Here is a 25769-nt window from a genome sequence, read left to right as displayed (position 1 = left end):
GTGCTATTGTAAAGGATGCTGTAGTCTCAGCCATGTAAGTCTTACAGAGTCTGGAAGTTTCTTTTGCTTTTTATAAGTTGTTGTAGTTGAATGCTCTTCAGACCAAGACACGAGAGAATATAATGATGAGACCTGGCCCAGGGGTGGGCTCCCAATGTTGTCACAAGAACCCAGCTGGACAAAAGGGAGATCAGAGCAACAGGCAAGTCCACCGTGGCTCAGGGATGCAGCACGTGAGCATTCCTCTATAGTGTTCTGTGAGTCCTGGTGTGTGACTCTAGTCTGCCTGTCCTCCTGTGTGTTCAATGATTTCAGAATTAGCAAGACTGGCTGTCATGTTTTCTGTGTTTGTTTTTGTTATTTTAATTACAGCACTTGAGGCCAACATTCTTTTCTTGTCAGTCCAGTGAAGGCTTTTATACAAAACATAAAGTGTATAGAGAAAGGAATGCTTCACAACTTTTATAAAGCATAAGATCCCCTTTTCATTTCTACACAGTAAGAGATGAGGGAGTGATTTCAACATCCACCCACTCTCAAATTCATGTGGAGAGATAAATAACAGAGCAAAAGGAGGAAATTTTGGAAGCAAACTTCAGATAAATCTCTGCTGCCATAACACTTTATTACTGACACAGCAAATTCTACTACTCATAAACGGAAGAAAAAAAAATACCACATCAAAGGAGAGCTGCTCCTTCAGGATTGCACTTCATTATTTACTCACGGAGCAGCTGTCATGTGTACTCACTGTGAGATCCTTCTCAGAACCCTGAAATTACTCAGCCTCTTCTCTTCTCTCAATTTCAGAGTATGACCTGGTGTCTGCCTATGAGGTAGACCACAGGGGGGATTATGTATCCCATGACATCATGCACTACCAGCGGAGGCGTCTGAGAAGAGCTGTGACCCAGCCAGGAGGAGATGCCCTGCATCTAAGGCTTAAGGGCCCCAGGCATGACCTACACCTCGACCTGAAAGCTGTTAGCAACTTGATGGCTCCTGGATTCATGGTGCAAACTCTGGGGAAGGGAGGCACCAAGTCTGTACAGATGTTTCCACCAGAAGAGAACTGCTTTTACCAAGGATCCTTAAGGTCCCAGGGGAATTCCTCAGTGGCCCTTTCTACCTGCCAAGGTTTGGTGAGTACAGACAGCACTAGCTGTCCACAGGGCATGAGGTGCCTGAAGAACAATGTCACTTGTTCTGTTACAGCTGTGGATATTTCTGTGATCTGTGACAGCAGATGGAAATTGCTAAGTGGCTCTTTAAAATATTCTCTGCTCTATTCTTGGGTCAATAGAATGATGTTTGCACTCACTGTCTGGTGTTCTAAAAAAAAAAAACACAAACCTATAAGAATGCTTGTTTTTGAAAGAAACACACATAAGAGATTGTAGCCAGGTCTGAATACGTTAATGATATTTTTCCATTGTTAATTTTGAGTGTAGGCCCATGGTGAAAACTGGAGAAACGGTCATCGTTTAGAACCAGTTATGTATTAATGTTATATGCTGATGGTTTCGTTGTCTTGGCTATTTGTTGGGATGTGTGCAACCATTAGAACACTGTGTCTGCCATCTTGACAATGGCTATGTGCTTATGCATCCTGGAATCCATCCATGCTGAGGCCATGCTAGTCTTCTCAGACTGGCAATCTTTCTAGGTGCTTTCTGGTCTTTGGGTTTCCAACAAGATATTGATCCCAGCTTCAGGGAGTTCAGAATAAAGAGCATGTGGCCCAGCAGTCTTTTGTCTTCTTGACATGACAAGACGCCCTCACAAAAGTGACTTTAACAAAGATAGTTTATTTTGTCTCACCTTTGTCAGTGCTGAGCATCATATGGGAGGAGCTATAGAGTTAGAGGTAGCTGGTGACATTATATCTCAATCAGGAAGTTGGAGGAGATGAATCCCTATAGGTACTCAGCTTGCTTTCTCCTTTTTTGTATAGTCTGGGTCTCCTGCCCATGGACTAGTGCAACCCAAATTTAGAATGAGTCCTTCCTCCTCAGTTAACCTGAACTAAGTGGTCTGTCTCAAGAGTGGCCAGAGGTGTGTTTCTATGACAACTCTTAATCCTGTCAAGTTGAGAATCAATCTTAACATTCACTGCAGTTATTCATTAGAATTACACAGGCAGACATCTGGATGGATGTTCTTAAGATAATTTCATATTTTATAAGAAGTACTATTGGAGGTGGATGAGTCAAGAGGAATTTAGGGGATATATGTATATATATATATATATATATATATATGGTCAAAACATTGATTTAAACAAAAGATTTGGGCATTGATTTCATCTCTAGAAAGGCTTCTATTTAGTCTTATCTTCTTTGGGAAGGTAGAATTAAATTCTTTCATCTCACAAAAAAAATCTGTGTATGTGTACGAGAATGGTATATGCTGAAAGACTGTGTTCATATGTTCCTACCTAGCTCCTTAGAGCACTTAAGCACAGGCAAACGCTTCTAAATGCTTTTGAAATGCTAACAGTCTGTCTTTGGTGGAATGTGATATGAGCTGATATCATGCTTGCTTCCTTTGTAAAAGACTTTTGGTTAGAGAGTAGACATAAGGAGTTGCCTGAGCCAGTGTGGTGGTTACTTCACATTCGTGAAAAGCATGAGGACACATGGATGATTTATTCCAAACTACCAAGAAAAATAAATCATCTGTAATTAAAGACCCAAACATCTCAGGTGACACCCAAAACATTGAGACATCCTTGGCTTTGTTCCCGAAAGATGTAATCCAGGAAAGAAAGTGCCTGCAAGTCATGGCCTTCTAAATTCAGTCACCAGTGCATTTGGCCATAGAGAATGGGGAAGGTGCTTCCAGTTAGCAATGGAGATGAAGGCCCACTGGTAACCTAGAGGTTCCTAGCAGCAGAGGTAGCTGAGTTGTTCTAGGGAATCTGACCATGAGTCTAAATGGCTGGGAATAGTTTGAGACTTTTTAAATCGATTTGAACTTGATGGGAGTTAACAGCAAAAGTTGTAAACATGCTTTGATGGAAGATAGAGAAGTGATAAAGGTAGACCAGAAGGCTTTCTCTGGGCAATAAACAATGGAAGCTGATACTGAGACCATGAGAATGTAGTCTACTCCTGACCTTCTAAATGCACACAGTGCAGTTTTTCTTTCTCTCCTAACAAAGAATCAGAGGTATATGATGTCATAAAGGACAAATTATAGGCATTTTAAACAAAACCACCCAGTCCTCCATCTTTAGATGATACAAACATGGAGCTGGTCCCCAGGGAGCAGTGCGCTGGCTTGTTTTATGTCTCCTTTACACAAGCTAGAGTTATCTGAAATTTAGAAAATGCCTCCATGAGATTCAGCTCTAGAGCACATTCTTAATTAGCGATTGATGGGAGAGGGCCCAGTCCATAGTGGGTTGTGCCATTCTTAGGCTTCCATAAGAAAGCAGGCTGATCAAGCCACAGAGAGCAAGCCAGCAAGCAGTGCCCTCTATGACTACTGCTTCAGCACCTGTCTTCAGATTCCTGCCCTCTTTGAGTTCCTGTCCTGACTTCCCTCATTGAGGGACTGCTACCTAGAAGTATAAGCCAAGCAAATTCTTTCCTCCACATCTTGCTTTTGGTCATGTCCTTTTGTCATGGCAACAGAAACCTTGACTAAGGCAAGCTGTTAAGTCTGTTGTGTGTTCCTGATGGTGGTTGCTCTGTCTTTCAAGTCTGTGCACACTGAATGACAGCTCCTTTCATAACCATTGACATATTGACTCTCATATTTAACCAGAGTCAGTGGTCCATCTCAGCGCTCAGATGAACTCTCTAGTTTTATTTGCTTCTTATACTGAGGATAGAACTGGGTCCTCCATGCTGCCAGACAAATACTGTCCTTGTGAAATGCTGAAGGCTGGAGCTGAGGTTTGCATAGGGCTTCCCCCCACTGACTCCACTCATGCTGTTCCCTGATGGGAGCTCAGAGAGAGAAGAACATTGTGCTATTTTCTTGATGTGGAGCCAACATGCAACCACAGTCAGCATGGAGAGGAACTACAGGCTCTGATTGGCCTTTCAAAGAGGCCTGAGACAGGGGATTTTGTGGGGTAAGAGGAGAAGCTGATATTAGTTGGATGATGAGGTCAGGTTTTAAACTCCTTTGTGCAAACATAGATTGTCTCTGTGGTTTTACGCTGGCCTGTCAGGCTCTAGTAGGGAAATTCTGAGCCTGTGATAGCCGAGGGCCTTTACATGGATACTCCAATTCCTGCACATAGCCAATCTTGTAGAGACAGCTCTAAATTGTGCTCCAGTGGTATCTGGAGGCCTTTTCTGGAAAGACAGCTTAAGCACTTAGTTATTTAAAGGATTTATGTCTAGTGCTCACAGGCCATAAGCATTTGTTTCATTATCATCCACACTTCGGCTGAGCCCAGGAGATATACTGAAGATGATATCTTGTCTAGTAGGAAATGCTGTGTGCCTCCTGCTTAGAACCCATAGGATACAATATTACTTTTCATAAAAAAAAAAACCATACTGCTTAGGAATAGCATATTTACCATTCAACTAGAGAAAATGGTGTATGGTGTATGTCCGTAAGAAAACACAAGTTTCAAGTATATATGTGTAGATCCACTGCCCCATCTGCCTCTACCCTCTGGGTTTGAACTTGGAAATATTCTCCTCACAATCCTCTAGGGAATGAAGATGACTGTGAAAGATCATTGGTGGTATCCTATTGGCAATAAATATATACTCACCAGGAAAAGGATGAAAACATACTCACAGATAAAGGGGATAAAACACTAACACAAGCAGTTCTTTAGAAGTTGCCGTCAGAGCAATGGATCCTGGGGCAAGAAAAACATCAGGTGAATAAATTGCTTCCATTGAGTTGGCTTATGGCCATGTCTGTGAGAGACTGTTTTAATTGGTGATTGATATGGGAGGGCCCAGCCCACTGTGGGTGGCACCACCCCTAGGAAGATGAGCCTGGGCTATGTAGAAGAGAGCTTAACGTGAGCTCCAGGGCTAGCCAGGAAGCACCATTCCCCCATGATCTCCACTTGCACATCTGCTTGAGTTTCTGTCTTGATCACTTTTGGAGTCAGGCTGCAACCTGAGTGTGGAAGCAGAAACAAACCATTCCCTGCCGAGTGGATTTTACTACGTGTTTTAGCATAGCAACAACAAGCAATCTAGAAAGGTTTCAATAATGAATGAACCGCCCCCCCCCCAGCATGGTAACTCTGTAGTTTACCCACTCTGCATCCCAGGAGATAGTTGCTGTCTCCTGGGAAAGACAAGGGGATGGACGAGTCCCTTACAGGTCAGAAAACAGGAAGTATGGATGTGAGGGGAAATTCAGCCCATGCTGGTAGGAAGAGGGCAATGTCCAAAAGCCACGTGCAAACTCCGGTCCCATTTAGAGTTTGATTGTTTTGATCAGAGATAGAGACATGGCGAGCATGTGTGTGAGGCAGCTGCTAACACTGCTAAACTGTGTAGTCCTATGATAGCACCACCTGGGAGCCTTGAGAGACTGATTTTTACCTATTAAACTTAAGATTACACTGGGGAAGGTCTCGAAGAGCTAAAATCATTTCTAGTCATCTTGGTTCTATCTCCAAGTATTTTCAATTGGAAGTATGTTTTGCAGTCATTCACTGCCTTTGGGTCTCGTAATTTTCAGCCTCCTTTTCTGTGATGATCCCTGGGGTTGGGAGGAGGGGATCTGAGTGGATATTCCCCTTCAGGATGAAAACTCTGCAGCCTCTTATTCTCTGCTCAGTAACCAGGTCTCTGTTGATCTGTTGATTGTCATCTACTGTAAACTCACCCTTCTCCAATAAGTTTGAGAAATGCACTGACATACGCACATAATAATAAGACATTAGGAGTTGGTTTAGGGTTATGTGTACTTAGAAAAGTAATACGCCTCCTCTAAGGCCTGTGACCTTTCCTAGCCATAAGTTTATGACCATTCCAGATATGCCAGGTTTTTTTTTTTTTAGACTATCCTATGCACCATGCGAGAGTACTTCTGCTCTCATCTTATAACCTCAAGATGTTATTTAATAACTAAAATTATTTTTCTTATAATAAATTATTATTTTTCAAACTTAAAAACAGAAATGTGGGGTTGGAGATTTAGCTCAGTGCTAGAGTGCTTGCCTAGCAAGTGCAAGGCCCTGGGTTCAGCTCTGAAAAAAAAAAACAGAAATATTGGGATATCTGGGATAGAGTACAGGGCCAGAATATGTTCCAGGTACCTAGCACACCTTGCATCCAAACTTGAGAAACACCACTATCAAAAGAGAGATAGAGAGGGAAAGTGAGAGGGAGGGGAGGGGGAGGGGAGAGGGAGGGGAGGGGGAAGGGAAGTGAGGGGAGAGAAGGAGACTGAATATGCCCTACATTTATTTTGGTGTACACATAAAGAGAAAAAAATTGTTTTATAATCCATTCCAGCTGATATCTTTCTACAACTAGTGCTAAACACTCCAAATTCCGCTTTGAAGTCTGTAGAGTTTTGATAAAACTACTCTAGAAGTTCTAATAGCCAATACTTCCAAAAGAGTTTGTTTAAAAATCCATCTTGTTGGATATAACAAGAATAGATTTTCTTAAAAGATTTCAGCTAGTTCGGTACTTAGATTGGCTTTTTATATAAAAAGTTAATATGATTTAATGACATATGGCATAATATTTGCATGAAATTCAGTTCTCCTGATCTAAAGTATTATTTTTGTTTTGGCATTTCTGTGTAAAGCAAATATAATTTTTCCTAAAAATTACATTTCTCTCCTGCTTTCAAATATATTTCAAAAGAGCATAAATGTCACAAGGAGCCCTAGTGCTTAAAAGTCCTCTCATATGGTTGGAGAGCTTCTTGGAGAACTGGTTTGAACTGTACTCAGTTGTATTTCCAGCCACAAGCTCCAGGAATTCCCTGGAAACTCCAGCCATTGAGAGATTTTTCTACAGCAGCCAATAAATCCTAGAAAATGCTGAAGTTCTGCCAAACTTTCAACTGATGGAAAAATGTTCTAGGGCCAGGAAAATGAGAAAGCAGGAATAGAAAGCAAAGGGATCAGTACTGAGGACAGACAACAGAGATGATACATGTTCTGAAACGTTGCTTGGCAACAGCATCCACAGATACCTACATCTTGGGAGTCAGGGCCTCTGCTCAAAGTCAGCTATAATGAAGTTTGTAAGACAATTGTGGAAAAATACTGGGGGGCTTCAGAAACATCTATTGGTTACATAGGAATAGATACAATGTAAGAAAAAGTTTGACTCTTTTGTTTGCTTTTGAGATTACAACTTAATTATATTTCTCCCTGCCCTTTTCTTCTTTTAAACCCTCCTCTCTAATCCTCCCTTGCTCTCTTTCAAATTCATAGCCTCTTTATTTCATTAATTGTATATGCAAATATACATATTGCATATATGTAAATATGTGCATATATGTAAATGTATACATATATGTGCATGTATGCATAAATATGCATATATATACTTATATGTGTGCATATGTATGCATATGTATGCATATATGTATATGTGTGTATATGTGTATATAATATTTATTTATATTTATACATATGTATGCATATATGTATATGTGTGTATATATGTATATATAGTATATATATATATATATATATATATATATATGTATATATATTTCTAACTACAGCCTTGTAGTGTACGCTCTATATAATGTTACACGTTTATATGTTTTCACGACTGATAAGCATTTGGTGAGCTCTTCCCTGGGGAAGACCACCTCTCCCACTCCCTGCTCGCCTTAGTTGCCTGTAGTTCTTTATGTAGGGCTGAGGCCTCATGGGATTTTCCCAACCACTTTGATGGGCCCATCCATGGGTGTCATTATTGTTCATGTTTTGCTAGTCATGCTGGTGGAACTTTATGGGTACAGGAAGCATAATCTCGCAGCAAACTCCCTGATTCTGTGACTTTTTTTACACTTTCTGATCCTTCTTCAGCAATGTTCCCTAAGACTTAGGTGCAACAGCGTTTTGTAGATGTATCACTTGGGACTGGACTCCACAACTCTGCATTTTGATTGGTTGTGGTTTTCTGTAGTAGTCTCCATTTGTTGCAAAGAGAAGTTTTCTTGATGATTATCTGTGATTATATGGACAAATATTTAGAGATTTTTATTAAGGATTATGTTGGTTTAGTAATTTGGTGGTTGTAAATTATCTTCTAAAAACTGTGACCCCCATAGCTCTGAGTAGTTAGCAAGGTTTCTAGTACCAAATGTGACTTCCTTCTTTTTGGGAGGGGAATTCACTTCAATAAAAAAGATGTTGGTTGCCTTCAACCAACATATGTGTACCTCTATGGCACCCTTAAATTTAAATAAGTGCAAATAGCCAGAAATACATTAAAGTCATGTTAAATGAGATTACCTTTTGTGTTTTAACAGATTATGGGTGTTTCTAGAGGCTTAACTATTAATGTTAAGTCAGGTTCTACCTCCTATCCCCAGGCTCCCAGAAATAAGATTTGGTCTCAAAATATATTTACAAATACCTTGGCCATAGAGCTAGGCTGTTCTCTGATTAGCTATAATTTAAAATATCTCATTTATTTTTGCCCATATTCTGCCACATGGCTGGTTAACTGTGCACCGGTGCATGCATTCATCTTCTCACATCTTCTCAGTGAATCTCCTGCCTGCCTCTATCCCAGAGTTCTTTCTCCTCCCAGTTGTCCTACCTCTACTTTCTGCTTAAGCCATAGGCCATAGGCCATAGGCTCTTTAATGGACAGGTGATGCATCCTTATAATACATAAGATATTTTCTCTATACTTAACATGAGATGCAAATAATAGAGAATTAGATAGGTTTAACTATAAGTCTATGATTATGACAATATGTGTTTTATTATTCTTACCTCATTTTTTGAGATTCTAATAGTAGTGTGCTTTGGCATCATTACAAGCCGTGGTGGGGTTTAGGGAGTCAAGGATGAAGCTATGGACCTTATATTTTTATTAAAAGACAAACAACTGACTTAACTGTTAGACTTTTTTTTTGCAGAGACTGTGACAGTAAAGCAATTGGAACCTTGGCCTGGAACATGCATGAGGTAGCAGGCAGGGAAGATACAATGACAGGCTTTCCCATGCTTATCCTGTGGAGGTTCTAAAGTCCCTTTGTGATAAAGCAGTTCCTCTCCTGGTCCCACCAAGGGCAGCAGTCATAAGCTTTCTTACCGTGGTCAGACTTACAGCAATGGTTTCTATAATCATCATGGGGTCACAGTGCTCATGTTCCATCTCAGTGCGGCAAAGATTCTTCATGACCAAGATCTCTCTGAAACCATCCCAAAGGACCAAAACAGAACAGTAACCAAGGACGTTGAGAGATGGTTTGTTTGTGGGACTGTTTTAGGAATAATGGTGCACAAACCTACCGTGAAGGAGTAATGTTGAGCAAACCCAAGCCCCAGTAAAAAGAAGCTCTTTAGAGGTGCTGTGTGCTCTGAGCTGGGAGCTGGTTGCATGTTTAGCTCATGCAACTTTGCTTTCTGAAATCTCACTACTATCGGGAGGTTTCCTCGTCATCATCATCATCTGAAGTCGCCTGTGACGCTTTGCATGCATTGAGTTTACCAAGAACAGTCCAGTAAGGAGACAGAAACTACATAAATTATTAGGGGAAAAAGCTAATGTTATTCATCAAGAAGCCATGAGAGAACGGAGAGTTCAAGAGACTCTGACATCACCATCGAAGACCCAGAAGCAGTGAAGGCTGAGGGAACCGAGGGAGATTCTGCATTATTAAAATTCAGAAACGGGCCTCAAAACTTTGGGGATGAGGAGCTAGCCGGCTGTTGCTAGAATTCGGAAGCAGCAATGTGCATCAGGTGGTTGAGGAAAACCACAATCCAGGATTATCTTCAGTTACTGGACAAACTGCAACCGACAGGTGGAGGTGTGTCTAACTAAAACAGAAAGCAAACCGGAAGTCCACAGGAGAAGGAGAAAGTGGTAGGGAAGATCAGAAACGCACAGGGATAGAAAGGAAGAAGCTAGAAATCGGCCTTTCTGGATTCCATGTTCCTGGTGTCCTTCTGTGGAACTGGCAGAGGTGCAGAGGCAAAGCACAGTGGGGTTTGAGGAGTATGCTGTCAGCCTCACAAAGAAAATGTAAAAAGAGAGACGGGAAACAAGCTCTTCACTGCGATGGCAGTGTGGATGTAAAGCGATGTCTGTCCACATTCTTTAATTTTGCCAGTGAAAATGTGCAATAAAGCCTTCAGTACAAATTCATAAAATGAATGAATTGGTCTTAAGGCAGAATCAAGAATTCTGTTGCTTAACAAATAGACACAGCCACGGGTCTGCGGGGCTAATGAAGACTCCACAAGCAACTCATCCCATGTCTATACAGGAAAAGGGGAAGCCTGTCTCAGGACGTCGACCTTGGTAGGAAGGGCGAGCCTGTCTGTAGGTGGGATGGAGCTATAGCAACCTGGCATGCACAGGTGTTTCTCCCCAGGCAGGCTGTGCTTGCCCTCTTTCGGCCCTGGTTAAAGAGTGTGCTCTTTGTGTGAAATATAAAGCAGTGTAATTTTTTCCCAAGAGGCTTTGGGGCTGTATCTAATGGCATGTGCAGGGATAAACTGGTGCTCGGGGGACTTGTATGTACAAGTGTATGTGTGTGTTTTCCATTTGTGAGTTTGGCAGCTCTAAATCATTCCTGAAGGAGCAACTGGGGAACCATTATGCTCGACCTGAGGCCATAGTCGGAATCAAAGTGAGTTATATATCAGCAGAGGCCTGTCCTTCCTCACCATGGACCTGTCTCAAGCAACCAAACCTCAAAAGTGAACTCTAAGCCACGGTCACCATTGCCCCAAGTTGGTTCCTCAGGTTTGGGGTTTTTTCTTTTTTTTTTTTTGTTTTTTTTTTTTTTTTTTGTCTTTTGTGATTCACCAAATTTCATTACAGTCTAGAGTGGTGTTGTCCCTGGGCACTTACTGCATGCAGTCATATGCTTTGGTGGCAGTGATTGTTTTGTTTTGTTGTTTTCTTTGGAAATTCATTGCTTTAACATTTTTATGCACGAATATCACGTGTTTTGAGAGGCATTCAATCAAACAAATCCAAGGATTTAAGTTATTAATAAATTGGTGATAATTTCATATATACATATATATATTAATTTTAGTAAACTAAACAAAAGATAGCTGTTTTAAAGTTCATCCTGTTTTTTTGTTGTGAGCCTAGCTTTTAATGGCTGAACCACCTCTCCATCTAGGGAGGCAAAGGCAGGCAGAACTCTTTGAGTTGGAGTATAGCCTGGTCTTACAGAGAAACCCTGCCTCAAAACAATGACAACAACAACAACAACAACAACAGCAACAACCCAAACAAACAAAAAGATCATTGTAAAGAATTTAGGTGGGATTTCTATTTCTCAATCAATAGCAAGTAGACCAAATCAGAGAAATTGTTACATCAAATTTTAACAACACTACCAACAAAATCAATTTGTCACAAAACTAATCATTCTATAAGTTGATTGGTTTTCAGGTTTATGTATATGATGAAGTGATAGACAGAAAACTTCATTAGATATTTCCTAAATTACATGGTATCTGTCCAGTTCTACCTTTGTGCTTTCAATAGGGGTACAGAGACACTACAATGGCTTTGCCTCAGCCTCTCAGATGTGTATTTTCTTTAATCAACAGGCACATGGCAAGGATGAGTGAGTCTCATGCATTAAGCATTCTGAGAACGGGTCTTCTGCCATGCTGAGTTTTTTGTCAAAGTGGCAGGTGACATGTACTCTGTACTGGGTTTTAGGGACAGAGAGAGGCCACATGGTGTACAGTAATAAGAGAACACCAAAGATTTATTTTCTTCTGCCAAGAAAGGGAACAGTACAGTAAACAGTTCTTCAACCAACATGTAGGACTATTGGAGTCTCATTTCTGCCACTGAGATAAAACATGCTGACGAAAAGTAGTTTAGAGGATCCCAGATTTGCTTTAGCTTGCAGTTCTAGGGTACAGTCCGCGGCACTGTGAGATTAAGAAGTTAAACAGGTGATGACTTTATTGTCCGGTGCAGAGGGAAACTCGTGCACACATGCCTGTGCTCACCTCAAGAATTTTCTTCTATATAGTTCAGGATCCAAACATGTGGAATGTGCTGCCCACTTCAGACTTGGTCATGATCCAAATGGTACCTCAAAGACATGCCCACCCCAATTCTGACCTAAACAACCCCTCACTGAAACTTCCTAGCCAACATGACTAAGAAGCTAACACAACAAGGACCCGACTATACACACTTTAGAACACATACCACCAAAGAGTGTAGGGCTTACCTTGGGAAGCAGATGATCGATCGATGCACAGTCAGAGAAGATACTGATGGAGGAGGGATTCAATCAAGATGCTGGCTGAGAGCACAGCTCAGTCTAATGCCTCTCACTAGCCCTGCTGCTTTCCACAGAGCTTCGGTCTCCATTATGCTTGGCTAGTGGGGATCTCTGGTGGGGGTGAATAAAGGCTGAGTGAGGATATGTCAAAGTCCCTACCTTAGGAGATGGTGTGGAGGAACTGTATGATCGTACTCTGTGTGAGCCCCTCTCTGCCCATTAGTGAAGGATATGGCACAAGCAAGGCTAAGAAAACCGCCACACTCAGTCATTCAAATATGGCCGAGGCTGGCCTCCAGGAGAGTCCCACAATGGAATGCAAATATGATTCTAAAATATTTTATTTTCTCCATAACCATTACTGGAATTATAGTGGGTGATTAAAAGTATAAACATTGAATCTTTGATCTGTCTTTCTCCCATGTTAGGCATTGTTTACTCGCTTTTAGGACTGCCGTTTATGTCCACACTTTGGGAAGAAGGTTGTGTATGCTCAGCACCTGGGAGATTGCTTTGTGTGCAACAAGGAGTCGTAAATGAATAAAGTGCCCTGAACAGCTAACATCTGACTCTGCATTCCCAGTGCGGCAGCCAAAAGAGCTATAACCCTTGTTTTATTTGCAGAGATTATGTAACCGAAGCTTGGGGAGTTTGGACTATTCTCTCTGCAGGTCATCACTAGGCAATAAAATAAAGAGTGATGGATTATGGAATAATAAGCCAAAAGAGAAGCTTGCGTATTTTATAGCCCTGTTCTATTTCTACTTGAAATGTACACTTGTGGAAGACACGAGGAAATGTATAGTAAATGCTTAATTATACAGGGCAGTGTGCATGCCACAGGCAGAGTCACAGTCATTATCTGTTCCTGAAGGCTAGTGCTATCATTTAACCTTTTCTGTGCCCATTCCCCCTCACTATCTGCATCCCCCATGTTGATGGGATATATAACATGGCTGCATGTTTACCAACTAAAAATGGTTTCGCTCTAATGTCAGTACTGACTTCCCACCTCTCACTCCAAGCAGTTTGGTATGCTAGTTAGGAAAGAGCTTGTGGGGCTACTCACTTCAGTAAAGTTAACTACCAGGAGCTCCCGTGTTTTAACATTTCCTGCCCTCCCTGATGAGTAGGGATGGCCATGAGTGCTTGGCATGCTTCCTCCTCCTAGAGGTGACACAAGTGCCTCTCAGTTCCCCAATGCTTTAGGAAATGCATCTGTAATTGCATTTGTCTTCTAAAAAAACATCTCAAGAGCACTGTTTGGAAAAAATAGCAACATTGATACAGGACTCAGTAGAGCTACAGTTTCTAAAGAATTTGAACTGGAATTATGCAAAAGCTGACATTTACTTAAATTAGGAAAGCACTCTTAGGATTAAGGAAAACCTGGGGAAAGAGCAAGGTGAAGAGCTGAGAAACTTCCAGCCTTACCTCCGACTGAATTCTATGTTCAGTAGTGGCTGGGACCTGGAGAATCCCGCTTAGACCTCACCATGGAATCTAAGAACCTTGTGTGCCCAGTGCTACACCAGGCATTTGAAAACCACAGGGTCTGAGAGAACGTAAACACTTTTGTTTTTAAGTGGGAGCAAGTGACTAATCTCCCAGAGTGCAATTTAAATGTCAAAAGGTCTTAAAAGCACAAACAACCCTTAACATTACAGTATCACGTGGCCACAATCATAAATGTACATTTTATACTAGGTGCAAAAGGTAATGCTATACATGGTAGCAAGACTACAATATACATTGTATCAGAACTCCATAGCCGACCTTAGAGAAGTGAGAGCTTCATTTTAACAGCATATCCTACTCAGTTGCATAGTTTGCAATTTAAACCTATTATCTGGCAATTTTTCACAGATTACATTTCACTTTCATGCCATGCCCTGCCTTGAAAAATGGATTCGATTTGGAAACTTCTAAGGAGTCTTCTCTGTTTGTTCTTGGTCTCAGGGTCAACCCCCAACCACTTCTGCTTTCTCTAGTTTCATCTTTCCATCCGGCATATCAAAGGGTGACCAACTCAGGCTCTGCCATGGGATAGAGCAGCTGGGACTTAGCTGCCATTGATACAGTGCACACGTGGGTGAGGCTGATACAGTGCACACGTGGGTGAGGCTGATACAGTGTACACGTGGGTGAGGCTGATACAGTGCACACGTGGCTGAGGCTGATACAGTGTACACGTGGGTGAGGCTGATACAATGCACACGTGGCTGAGGCTGATACAGTGCACACGTGGCTGAGGCTGATACAGTGCACACGTGGCTGAGGCTGGTACAGTATACACAGGGGTCAGGCTGTGGGGTTGTAAGTGTAATCGGTACTTTCTTCCTGTGTTAGGAAATGTGGATAAAGATTCTGCTGGTCTCAGTACAGCCACAGTCGGGAAGCAGAGGCCAGGGATTACTGCTTGCTGGTCAGCCAGCATTTTCCTTTCTCCTTTTTATTTGGTCTTGAACTCGAGACCACAGAGAGCCACCCACACTTGGGACAGGCACTTCTTTCTCATGTAATTTTCTTTGGAAGTACAAGACAGACATGCTCAGTTGATAAGAACCTACGTCAAGCTGATGATGAATATGAAGTATCATACCATCTTATATAAAGGGAATCAAGCATATTACCTGCCAAATGCCGACATATAGCAGGAGGAGCCCAAATCCCAACCCATGTCCATTGGACTCCAGAATGTGAGGAACTTTCCACCCACACATGTTCTTCCATTCAGGGACATTTCCTCTCAACCTCTGGAGTCTCAATGACTGTTGGGCTAACAAAGGGTCTTATATGTATAACCCACGCCTTAATCATTTGGTATGTATATGGGATACAGCCTCCCTCAGAAAATTCATTCTGGGAAAGAGTTTGGAAGGCACCTGTGGCAGTCACAGATGTAGTAGTCAACACTCTTGACACAATACTATTTAGTGAGGAGAGAGGAGGAGAGAAGAGGAGAGGAGGGAAGGAGAGAGAAAAGGAGAGAAAGGGAGGGGAGGGGAAGAAAGCAGGGAGGGGGAGGAGAGAGACAGGGGTAAAGTGCTGTCATGCATTACATCAAAAGCAGAGCAGAAGCCCAGAAGTTAAATTACACCCACAGTCATTTCCTTACTTGAGGTGCTTCTCAGCTGTCTGGACCTGTGAACAGCTGTGGCCCTGGCACAGTGTGACTTTCAGTGTGACTGTGCCAATAATAGACATGGAAAAAGTACCATGGTATCAGCACACTCATGTATTCAAAGCTACACATTCACACACCATATGCCCATTCCCATTCACATACACATTCTCACTTTGTGCACAGACACACATACACATTCACACACCCATGCACACACATACACATGCATACCCCCCCACACACACAAATACACACACACACCATACCTGCCCATATTCACTCACACACTCCTATGTAATGACTTCACAAGGCTGTCCTTTCAGAAACTTTGTTTTGGTGAATGACTCTGGGGAGAATTGAGCAGGAAGGATCCCACCAGCTTAGAGCCATACTGAGAACACCAGGCTTGATGTCCTGGTAGGGACTGTACTCTCCTCTATGGAACATTTACTGTGTTAAGGTCTTATGTATACTCTGATCACAATCCTTAGCTGTAAGGTTTAAAGAAGCCTACTGCCCTAACAGAAGGGTTACATATTCCAACCATTCATGTCAGGACTGGGCTCAGGGCTCCAGCACAGTGGAAGTGGACGGTAGGAGAGGAGGTGTAGGTAAGAGTAGCCTTCAGTCTTCAGCAGACACCGATGTGTATGATGTGTGGTGGGATTGCAGAGCGGTATGAGAGGACACCATTTGGAATAGGTGGGGCTCCCCTTTGAAAATCTACCCAAGGCTCTGTACCTGTGACCTAATTAATAACTTGGAGAGTATCTATTCAGAGTAATTCTCTAAGCCAAAAGTATATAAAGAGCTGGCGAGTTTGTGAAGGCCAGATAGAGCCATGGTCATGGCCTTTTGAATTCTCTGCAGGTCCTGATTCTCAAAAGATGGTCATCAAAGCCAGCAGATAGTAACTGAGTGGGAAGATGATGGGAGAGATGACAGAGATGCGTCTCCGCTGCTTCTGGTTGAGACAATTGCAACTGTTACAGTGAATAAAGGAGTTACATAATAAAAATAAATGGATATATAATAACTGAGTTATAGTACTGGTTAATGTAAAAAGTTTACTTAGCATTCTGGTCATCCTACTTATATCCTCTGAGACTGGCTTTCTGGCCATGAGATAGGAAAAGAAAAACATTGCCACATCTTTGGGGTTCCTTTGAGTCCACAGGGGCAACAATATCCTCTACCCACTGCATATATGCATATGACTGCATGTGTTCTTGGTCATGTCAGCATCCTCCGTTGGAGGATTATAAATGTTAGGACTTTCAAAGATAGCATCACAGTGGTTTAGAGGGACAGTAGTGAGCAGCCACAGCAGCCAACCTAGACTGGACATTTTTTGGGGTTGTTTGCTGGGTGTTTATTATCTGCTAACCTTTTCCTTTGCTTGTTTTGTTTTGTATTTTTGCTCTTCTAGAAACAGTGGGTCGGTCCAGGCATTATAGCCTTAAACAATGTCCCACCGATGAGGAATAGCCCAGGTTCTTGTGGAATAACTGGGCTACTGTGACGTCAATGTTTCCAGGAGGAAAACAAGACATTATTTGTGTAATAAATTCTGGACAGCAGCTTCTTAGGGAGTTCTTTAATAGTCCATCTCTATATGTACTGTGACATCTTCAGAGATCTTCATGAGTATCAGTGGCCACATCAGCTTGCATGAAGATCATATAATTTGAGTCTAACAATCTGAAAATACCATCTGTCCTAACATTTATAACCCTCCAAGGATGCTGACGTGACCAAGAGCATATGCAGCCATATGCATAACTGAGCCTGGAAGCTATGAATGGTCCAATTTGGTCTCCATAGTAACAGATGTTTAAAGCAACTCCCTAGGTCATTACATGTGTAGTAGAAGTAGGGTAAAACTGTATTGGTGCAGATGATCACCTCCTGGCCCTGAGTGAAAGGCCTTTGAAGATCATAAGCTCAGTTCATACAATGAACGGAGGGGACTGTAGTCAGTTTGTACTTTGAAATTCCTCAATGACCTTTGCATCAGGAAGCTTAGGTGTCTAAGTCTAACCTGCTTGAAAATAAATTAGAAATTGTCCATTATATTAAACTCCATATAGTCAGATTGTGTTTGGTAGATGACTTAGAAAACCACGCTTTTCTTCAGTAATAGCCTCTGCCCCACTCTACCACACCCCAATCCCCTCACCCCCCTGTGCCCAGCTCTGGAAAAATACAAAATGACAGAGCACAGTATATACACATGCACAACTCATGGCTTGTCTTGGTATCAGACCTGTGAATCTGGGGAGCACCATTGCTTTCATTGCATAGCCCACACCAGCTGATTCATATCATCCACAGAAAGAATGTGTTTTACATTCCTTCAACAAAAAGGTTTAGGCTGTGGGTGGACATGGAGGAGGTGGTAGATTCGCAAGTAACATCCATACCTTCTTTTGTGAAGTCATGTTCAGTTCCTGTACTGTATCTACAGCAGGGAACTCACGGACTTCTCACCACCTTCCACTGGGGCAGAGTGGGAAGGGCCATAGGCTTTCAGATCCCAGATGCCTCTAGAATCTTGATGATCAAAAGCATGACACACAGACCTTTCTGCTCTACCCAGCGTGAAGTTAAGCTACTTGAGTCCACATCTCATTCACCTCTGGGGATGGCTGAGTCCCTGCTCCTCTTTGCTTTTGCAACTATCGCTTTGCAGACAGTGTGACCTTCCATCAGCATTTAGACATCTGCATTTTGTGGGTTAATTCGTGTGTTTCCCTAGGATGTTTCTCAGAATGACTTCCACTTAGCTTTTCTCAACTCCCAAGAGGCAACTGATATTGATAAAGGACTCAGCATAGGATCCCAGAGGTCCAGGATCTCCAGCTTCCCAGTCAGGCTCCCAGAGCTTCGGGTTTCTTTATTCTCCAAATGTTTGAGTTAAAGTCGATGTAACAAAATCTAACCACTTCAAGTGCATGATTCAAGAACATTTGGGTAGTTTACGCTGTCATGTGAAACCTTCTCTATAATCTGATTTTAAAGGTTTATATCTGTATGTCTGTGTGTCTGTCTTGGGATTGTATACTACATGTGTGTGGGTACTCCCAGAGGCCAGAGGGGAGTGCGAGATTCTTTGGAGCTGGATTTACAAGTAGTTATATAACTGCCGTGAGTGCCAGGACCAGAACTCAGGTTCTCTGAAAGGGCAAGTACATTCAACACCTGATCCATTTCCCTGGTCCCCATAATATGACGTTAGCCATTGTCATTGCCCCAGGAAGAGCATATTCCCTTAGCACTCACTCCCTATTCCCACTCAAGCCTGTCAACCGTGCTGTCTGCTTCCCACCTCCACTGCCTGCTTTAGAGATCTCCCTGACTGCAGACTGTTGTTCTGATTCCCCTCTCAGCACAGTGAATGTGGACTTGTTCACAGGACAGTGTTTCTCATCTCCCCGGTTCATTTCATTATAAAGGGCATCTGCTGTATGAGTGGGGCACTCACCAGTGAGTGGACATTCAGATTCCTCCAGCTTTCATTTCTTCATAACAATAACTGCTAAGCTACACTGTGCATCTTTCCCAAGGCTCTGGATCATAACATGGGGCAGAAAGAGTTGCATTATAGGCACCCAATAAGAGTTCACAGTCCTCTCACATTCACAGATGCACAGCACACCCACCCGGAGCCTGTACTCAAGGGCTCTGCTGTGAGAGACGTCCATAGCATGACAGAGGAGAAAGGAGACACTGCCCTAGGGATTGAGTTGACATGGAAAAGAAAAACAGCTGACTCATGAGCTAAGTGTGAGTGAGATACATGACCTCATCACAGATTTCCCCGGCCTCTCCTTAAGTACAGGGACAGGAGCCCAACAGTCACATAGGGGCGGTGCAGTATATGGGGGAAACATGTGGGAATTCAGAACCAGCCAGTAAGGCCGAGTGTCAATAACCTCATGACACACAGCTTCTACTAGAAAGCACGTGTGACGTTCTGTCTTTTCCAGAGTCCCCCTGCCACTGTGGCCACCTGCTGCATTTCTGCCAGAATGTACCTAGAAACAGGCATCACCTACAATCACTCTCTTCTTCTGCAACTTGCCACACTGCCCTTTGACTTGGTCATTTCCTCACTGCACTAAATCCTAAGACACTCAAAGCTGTGTCTATCTCTTTTGCAGGTTCCAAGCAGTACTTCCTCTTCCATAATCTACCCTGTGACCTTAACCAGTAACTGTAATTCCCCCCTTCACCTTGGAAGCAGGCTTATTGAATGTGCATAGTGACACAGTAAAACAGCCACAGAGATATCCTATTTCCAGAAATAGAATGCAAGTCCCTCAGCACAGGGGTATGTTCTGATACACATGGGTGACATACAGACATACATGCACAGCTCCAGTCCTGGAGAAAAGCATGCTGAGTGCTGGAGTCACGCCCAGCAGAAGGTACCACTGGTGGGAAGGTACAGGATGGATGCAGCGTTGGGAACAAGGCCTTGGTCGAACAGATGCTTTGAGAGCAACATGATAACAAGCAAGTTTCTATTCTGGGCCATCCAGGCTGAAGGATGAGAAAGACCCAGGCAAGTGGATGACGGAGGGTTTGTGTGCCAGGAAGACTGAGGACTGAGATAGAAGATTCTGAGACCAAATAATCTGTTTGTTCTTGGAACAGAGTGGTGGTTGACATGACAGTGTCCTAACCCAAGTTATGTGGGTGGTTGGGAGCCTGGGAGGAGCTGAACAGACTACAGCATGCAGGCTCAGGACACCCAGCCAGGTCAGCATGTGTATTGTGCTCATCAGTGGTCTCAACGCTATCATTATCAAGTGAGTCGGCTGCTTGTACTTCTCACTTTAGAAAATCTAGAGGAAAAAAATGTAAGTCAAACAAGAAAGGTGGTTGCCAGAGTGCAAGTGTAGCCTGGGGGTGAGAGAGGTGGCTTGAACTCTAGGGTCAACCTCTAAAAGTTGAACTGTACCTTCTGTGACAAGCTGGAGGAAATGCTCCCTGTCTGAATATGGAGTTCCCCAACTGTCTTAAGCACTGGATGAGGAATGTGCCATAGGTGTATACTACAGGAAACACAAAGATCACAACCTGCCACATGCAGGTGCAGAGCCTCCACAGTGGGTGACCCCTTCTTCTGGCTCACGATTCCTCCACTGTTCATAGGTGGATGTGCATCCTATCTGAGACTTTTCTGAAGTGTCACCTCCTATAGGAAGCCTGACTAGCTTCTCTGTCTTAGGTCTCTCCCTGCATGCGGATGTCCTTGTTTAGCATGAGCTGTTTATTTCTTAAAATAACATGGCTTAGATTGCAACTCTGCATACATCAAAGGAGACATTGCTACATCTCTTTTGTCATCCATCTCTAGGGCCCATGCTTTAACTTAAGCTGGAACAAGGGCATTCATCTGTTTGGGGAATGTGTCTGGATCACTCAGTGGGATCCTCGGTCTGTGCTGGTAAATGACCCCTGCAGAGTGGGGAGGACAGACACAGGATTAAAAGGACTGAGTCACTTCTATTGTATGGAACTGAACTGATATCTAAGTCCCAGGCAATCTTAGAACCCCATAAGAAGAACAACAATACTAACCAACTAGATCCCCGCAAGGCTCCCACAGGGACTAAACTACCAAACAATGAATACACATGGAAGGACTCACAACTCCAGCTGCATAGGTAGTAGAGGATGACCTTATTTGACATCAATGGGAGGAGAGGCCCTTGGTCCTGTGAAGGCTCGATGGCCCAGTATAGGGGAATGTGAGGGTGGTAAAGTAGGAGTGGGTGGGTGGGTAGGGGAGTACCCTCATAGAAGCAGGGGAAGTGGGGTGGAATAGGAGGTTTGTGGAGGGGAAACTGAAAAAGGGGATAACATTTGATATGTAAATAAATAAAATATCCAATTAAAAAAAAGAAATCTGTGACAGTTTCATCTATGCCGTTTTTAGATTGTTTTTGATAGCACCAATAATTTCCCATGCCTCAACTATAGATGGTCACTTGTTTAAACATTCTGTCTATTGCTGTAAGTTCACATAGCTTTGTATCAACCCAGAGCAGTGTCATTATGTAGTCAGTCTAGGACAACATGCTCCAATTGTTTTAACTGGGACGATATTTCAAAAATGCTATGTTGTGTGGCTGTAAAGATTGTTTTTGAGCTGAGGCTATAGCTCAGTGGAAAAGTACCTGCCTAGCATGCCCGAGGCCCTGACTTCAATCCTAAATAAAACTGAAACAAAAAATGTCCCCTATTGTACATTATGTACTCTGCATCACAGATAAATGTTGTAAGAAAATCTCAGTCAGTGTTTTGAAACCTACTAATCTCCAGTTGTTCAATGGCAGTGCTCTGACATTGTCCAGTAGAACTTCATATCATGATAAGAATGTGTACTATCTGATATGCTGGCTACATAGGAGGACTGAGGACTGATAGATGGAAGTTGAAGTTTCACTTTCCTTAAAGTTGACCCTGGATGTCTATTGAGTCTTCTGAGTATCCCCAGAACTGAATTTAATTTTTTCAGTTTGCATTACATTTAAGTTTACAAGCTACACAGGATCTATGAGACAGTACAGATAGAATGTTTGGTGTGATAGTCAGTACAATGGTCAGAGAGAGATCAGCATAGCAGATTAATGTAGAATGCAGGCAGTTGTGCATCTAATCTCTCGGAGTGGGACTTGCCACTGAAATGCTCAGCCATATCTTATAATGGTATCAGTTATTTTGGCTCTTTTTCATGTTTTTGCTCATTAAATATCCATGAAGGTGTCCCATTTCAGCATGAAAACCAGGTTTTAGGTTGTTGGGCATCTGCTCTGTAATCACATTGATTTTTTTACTTTTTCCTGACTCATTTATTCCAAATTTCTTTCATATCCACCCTATTCTTCTGGGTTTTGGTGGTCATTCATTGCATTTTTAAAGACTCGTGAGTTACTGAATAGTTTTAACCTCAAGTAGTCAGCCCTAGTTGTATACATTTGAGCAATGCTAATAGACTCATGCTTGTATGTGTGTCTCTCCATCTATATATGTAAAAATAATGATTATATAAGAAGACATCATGGATCTGAGAGGGAAAGTCAGAGACAGGGAAGGAGGTATTTGTCGAAGGAAGATGGGAGTGATGCAGACACAGCTCTCATGTATGAATTTATCAAAATGGTAAAATTAAAAAGAAATCTTCCTTGATTTTGTTAATGAGAGAATTCAGAGCCTTGCGGGCCGGGGGTCCATAAAAACAGAGTGTGTACCAATGACTTACCAATGACTGTGTGCAGAGTTTCTTTCCTCTTTATCCTCAGTTTCTCTTTGTGCTTGGCTTCTTGACCCGCTGGTTAGTAACTGACAAATACCCCCATGTTGCTTGCTGAGCCCCTTTCCTCATTGGTCGGTACCCCACTAGGGCCTGGCTTGGTCTCTAACAATGATGACAGCCCATCAAGTGCCCAGAGAACAGTCATACTCTCATTTGTCCCTGCTTAACTGGTGTGGGACACTGTCTTTAAGGACTAGGAACCAGTGTGGAAGAGCTCCCTCAACATTCAAGCTCCTTGCTATTTCCTTTGTCCAAAGCTACCACCATGTTCATGTTGATTTTATTTCTAAGGCAATTGTATTTCCAAGGAGTTACATGTGACGCTAACTCAGCTGATGGCTGACTTTACTAATTACGACATGTTGGAAGCAGGGTATTCAATGGGGGCAGTGGCCACTATTACCACAGAATTCCTTACGTTGTAGCAAGTCAGCATTATGACTCTGGTCCAGGTGGGCCTTGAGCTCTAAGCAGAAGAGTTGGTGTGTAACCTTGGTCTCTCAGTGGTTCTAGCATTCTTTGCTTCATCTCTCTGAGATCAGAGGAGGCTACTGGCTCTGCTCTACAATCAGCGGTTTTACTCTCAGCAGGGAATAGAGTCACTGTCAAATGTGGCACCAAAATACGTACTATTTTTATAACAATTGTGTGATTTCTGTTTGAACACTTTTACTATGAAACTAGTGACTTGATAATACTGCTAACAAGCTGCTATGATTTCCTGATGTTTCAACTGAAATTTAGGACAGATAACTAACTAACTTAGAGAAACAGGATACAAAGCAGCTGCTCACAAATGGACAGGCATGAAAACATTGGTGTTTTATGATGATGGTGTTTTATGATCCCTGAGCCCACCATGAAATTCAATCATATTGTTTAATCTCCTGGATCTAGTCATTTCCTGCTGTGCTGGTTAGTTTTTGTAAACTTGATACAAAATATAGTCACTTGGGAAGAGAGACTCCCAATTGAGATGTTACCTCTATTGGTAGGCAAGTCTGGGGATGTTTTCTTGATTAATGATTGATGTGGGAGGTCCCAATCCACCATGGGATGTGCCTCCATGGGCATGCTGTGCTGGACTGTATGAGACAGCAGGCTGACGAGGCCATGGGGAGCAGAACAGTGAGCAGTGTTCCCACGTGTTCTCTACTTCACTTCCTGACTTAGTTCCTGCCCTGACTTCCCTAGACGATGGTCTATAAAGTGTGAGGTAAAATAAACCCTTGCCTCAGAGGAGAGGTGTCCACCTGGGAGGGCTCTGCCTGAGCAGGTGAGGGAGCCATCTTGGGTCCCGGATCCCTCAGAGACTAGTCTTCGAAGGTGAGTGTGCAGACTACAGAAGCTACACAGCTTCTGGGACAGGCCCTGTTTCAGGCCTTCATCTTTAGCCAGGAGGCTGGTCTGAACTCCAGATATCTGTGCACCTGCCCTGCAAGAGGAGAACTTGCCTGCAGAGAGTACTCTGACCACTGAGACTCAGGAGAGAGCTAGACTCCCAGATCTGCTTGATAGTGGCTAACAGAATCACAGGAGGAAAAAGCTCCAACCAGAGACAACTATAACAACTAATTCCAGAGATTACCAGGTGGAAAAATGCTAACGTAAGAATCTTACTAACCAAGAAACCAAGACCACTCACCATCATCAGAACCCAACACTCCCACCTCAGTCAGTCCTGGATACCCCAACACACCCTAAAAACAAGACTCGAATTTAAAATCATATCTCATGATGCTGGTAGAGGACATCAAGAAGGGCTTTAATAACTCACTTAAAGAAATACAGGAAAACACAACCAAATGGGTGATGGAATTGAACAAAACCATCCAAGACCTAAAAAGTGAAATAGAAACAATAAAGAAAACACAAAGTGAGGCAATGCTGGAGATAGAAACCCTAGGAAAGAAATCTGGAACCATAGATGGGAGCATCAGAAACAGAATACAAGAGATGGAAGAGAGAATCTCGGGTGCAGAAGATTCCATAGAGAACATGGGCACAACAATCAAAGAAAATGCAAAATGCAAAAAGATCCTAACTCAAAACATCGAGTAAATCCAGGACACAATGAGAAGACCAAACCTGCGGAAAATAGGAGTAGATGAGAATGAAGATTTTCAACTTAAAGAGCCAACAAATATCTTCAACAAAATTATAGATGAAAACTCCCCAAATCTAAAGAAAGAGATGCCCATGAACATACAAGAAGCATACAGAATTACAAATAGACTGGACCAGAAAAGAAATTCCTCCCGACACATAATAATCAGAATAACAAATGCAATAAATAATGATAGAATATTAAAAGCAGTAAGGGAAAAAGGTCAAGTAACATATAAAGGCAGGCCTATTAGAATTACACCAGACTTCTCACCAGAGACTATGAAAGCCAGAAGATCCTGGACAGATGTTATGCAAACCCTAAGAGAACACAAATGCCAGCCCAGGCTACTATACCCAACAAAACTCTCAATTACCACAGATGGAAAAACCAAAATGTTCCATGTTAAAACCAAATTCACACAATATCTTTCCATGAATCCAGCCCTTCAAAGGATAATAACAGAAAAAAACCAATACAAGGACAGGAACCACGCCCTAGAAACAACAAGAAGGTAATCCCTCAACAAACCTAAAAGAAGACAGCTGCAAGAACAGAATCCCAACATTAACAACAAAAATAACAGGAAAAACAATTACTTTTGTAAAATTTCTCTTAACATCAATGGACTCAATTCCCCAATAAAAAGACATAGACTAATAGACTGGCTACACAAACAGGACCCAACATTTTGTTGCTTACAGGAAATTTACCTCAGGGAAAAGGACAGACACTACCTCAGAGTGAAAGGCTGGAAAACTATTTTCCAAGCAAATGGTATGAAGAAACAA

At 42.5% G+C, this 25769-nt stretch overlaps 1 protein-coding gene across 1 annotated transcript in view; it reads left to right on the top strand.

Annotated features, from left to right (window-relative positions):
* Adamts16 (ADAM metallopeptidase with thrombospondin type 1 motif 16) overlaps nucleotides 1-25769 on the top strand; it is a 118509-nt gene that overhangs the window by 4644 nt on the left and 88096 nt on the right. Inside the window, exon 3 of the mRNA XM_021180538.1 lies at nucleotides 811-1142. Coding sequence (XP_021036197.1) covers nucleotides 811-1142 — 332 coding nt within the window. The remainder of the gene's footprint in view (nucleotides 1-810; nucleotides 1143-25769) is intronic.

The sequence above is a fragment of the Mus caroli genome, chromosome 13 (assembly GCF_900094665.2).
Source record: "Mus caroli chromosome 13, CAROLI_EIJ_v1.1, whole genome shotgun sequence".
NCBI classification, from domain to species: Eukaryota; Metazoa; Chordata; class Mammalia; order Rodentia; family Muridae; genus Mus; species Mus caroli.
This window is presented reverse-complemented; position numbering and strand designations above follow the sequence as displayed.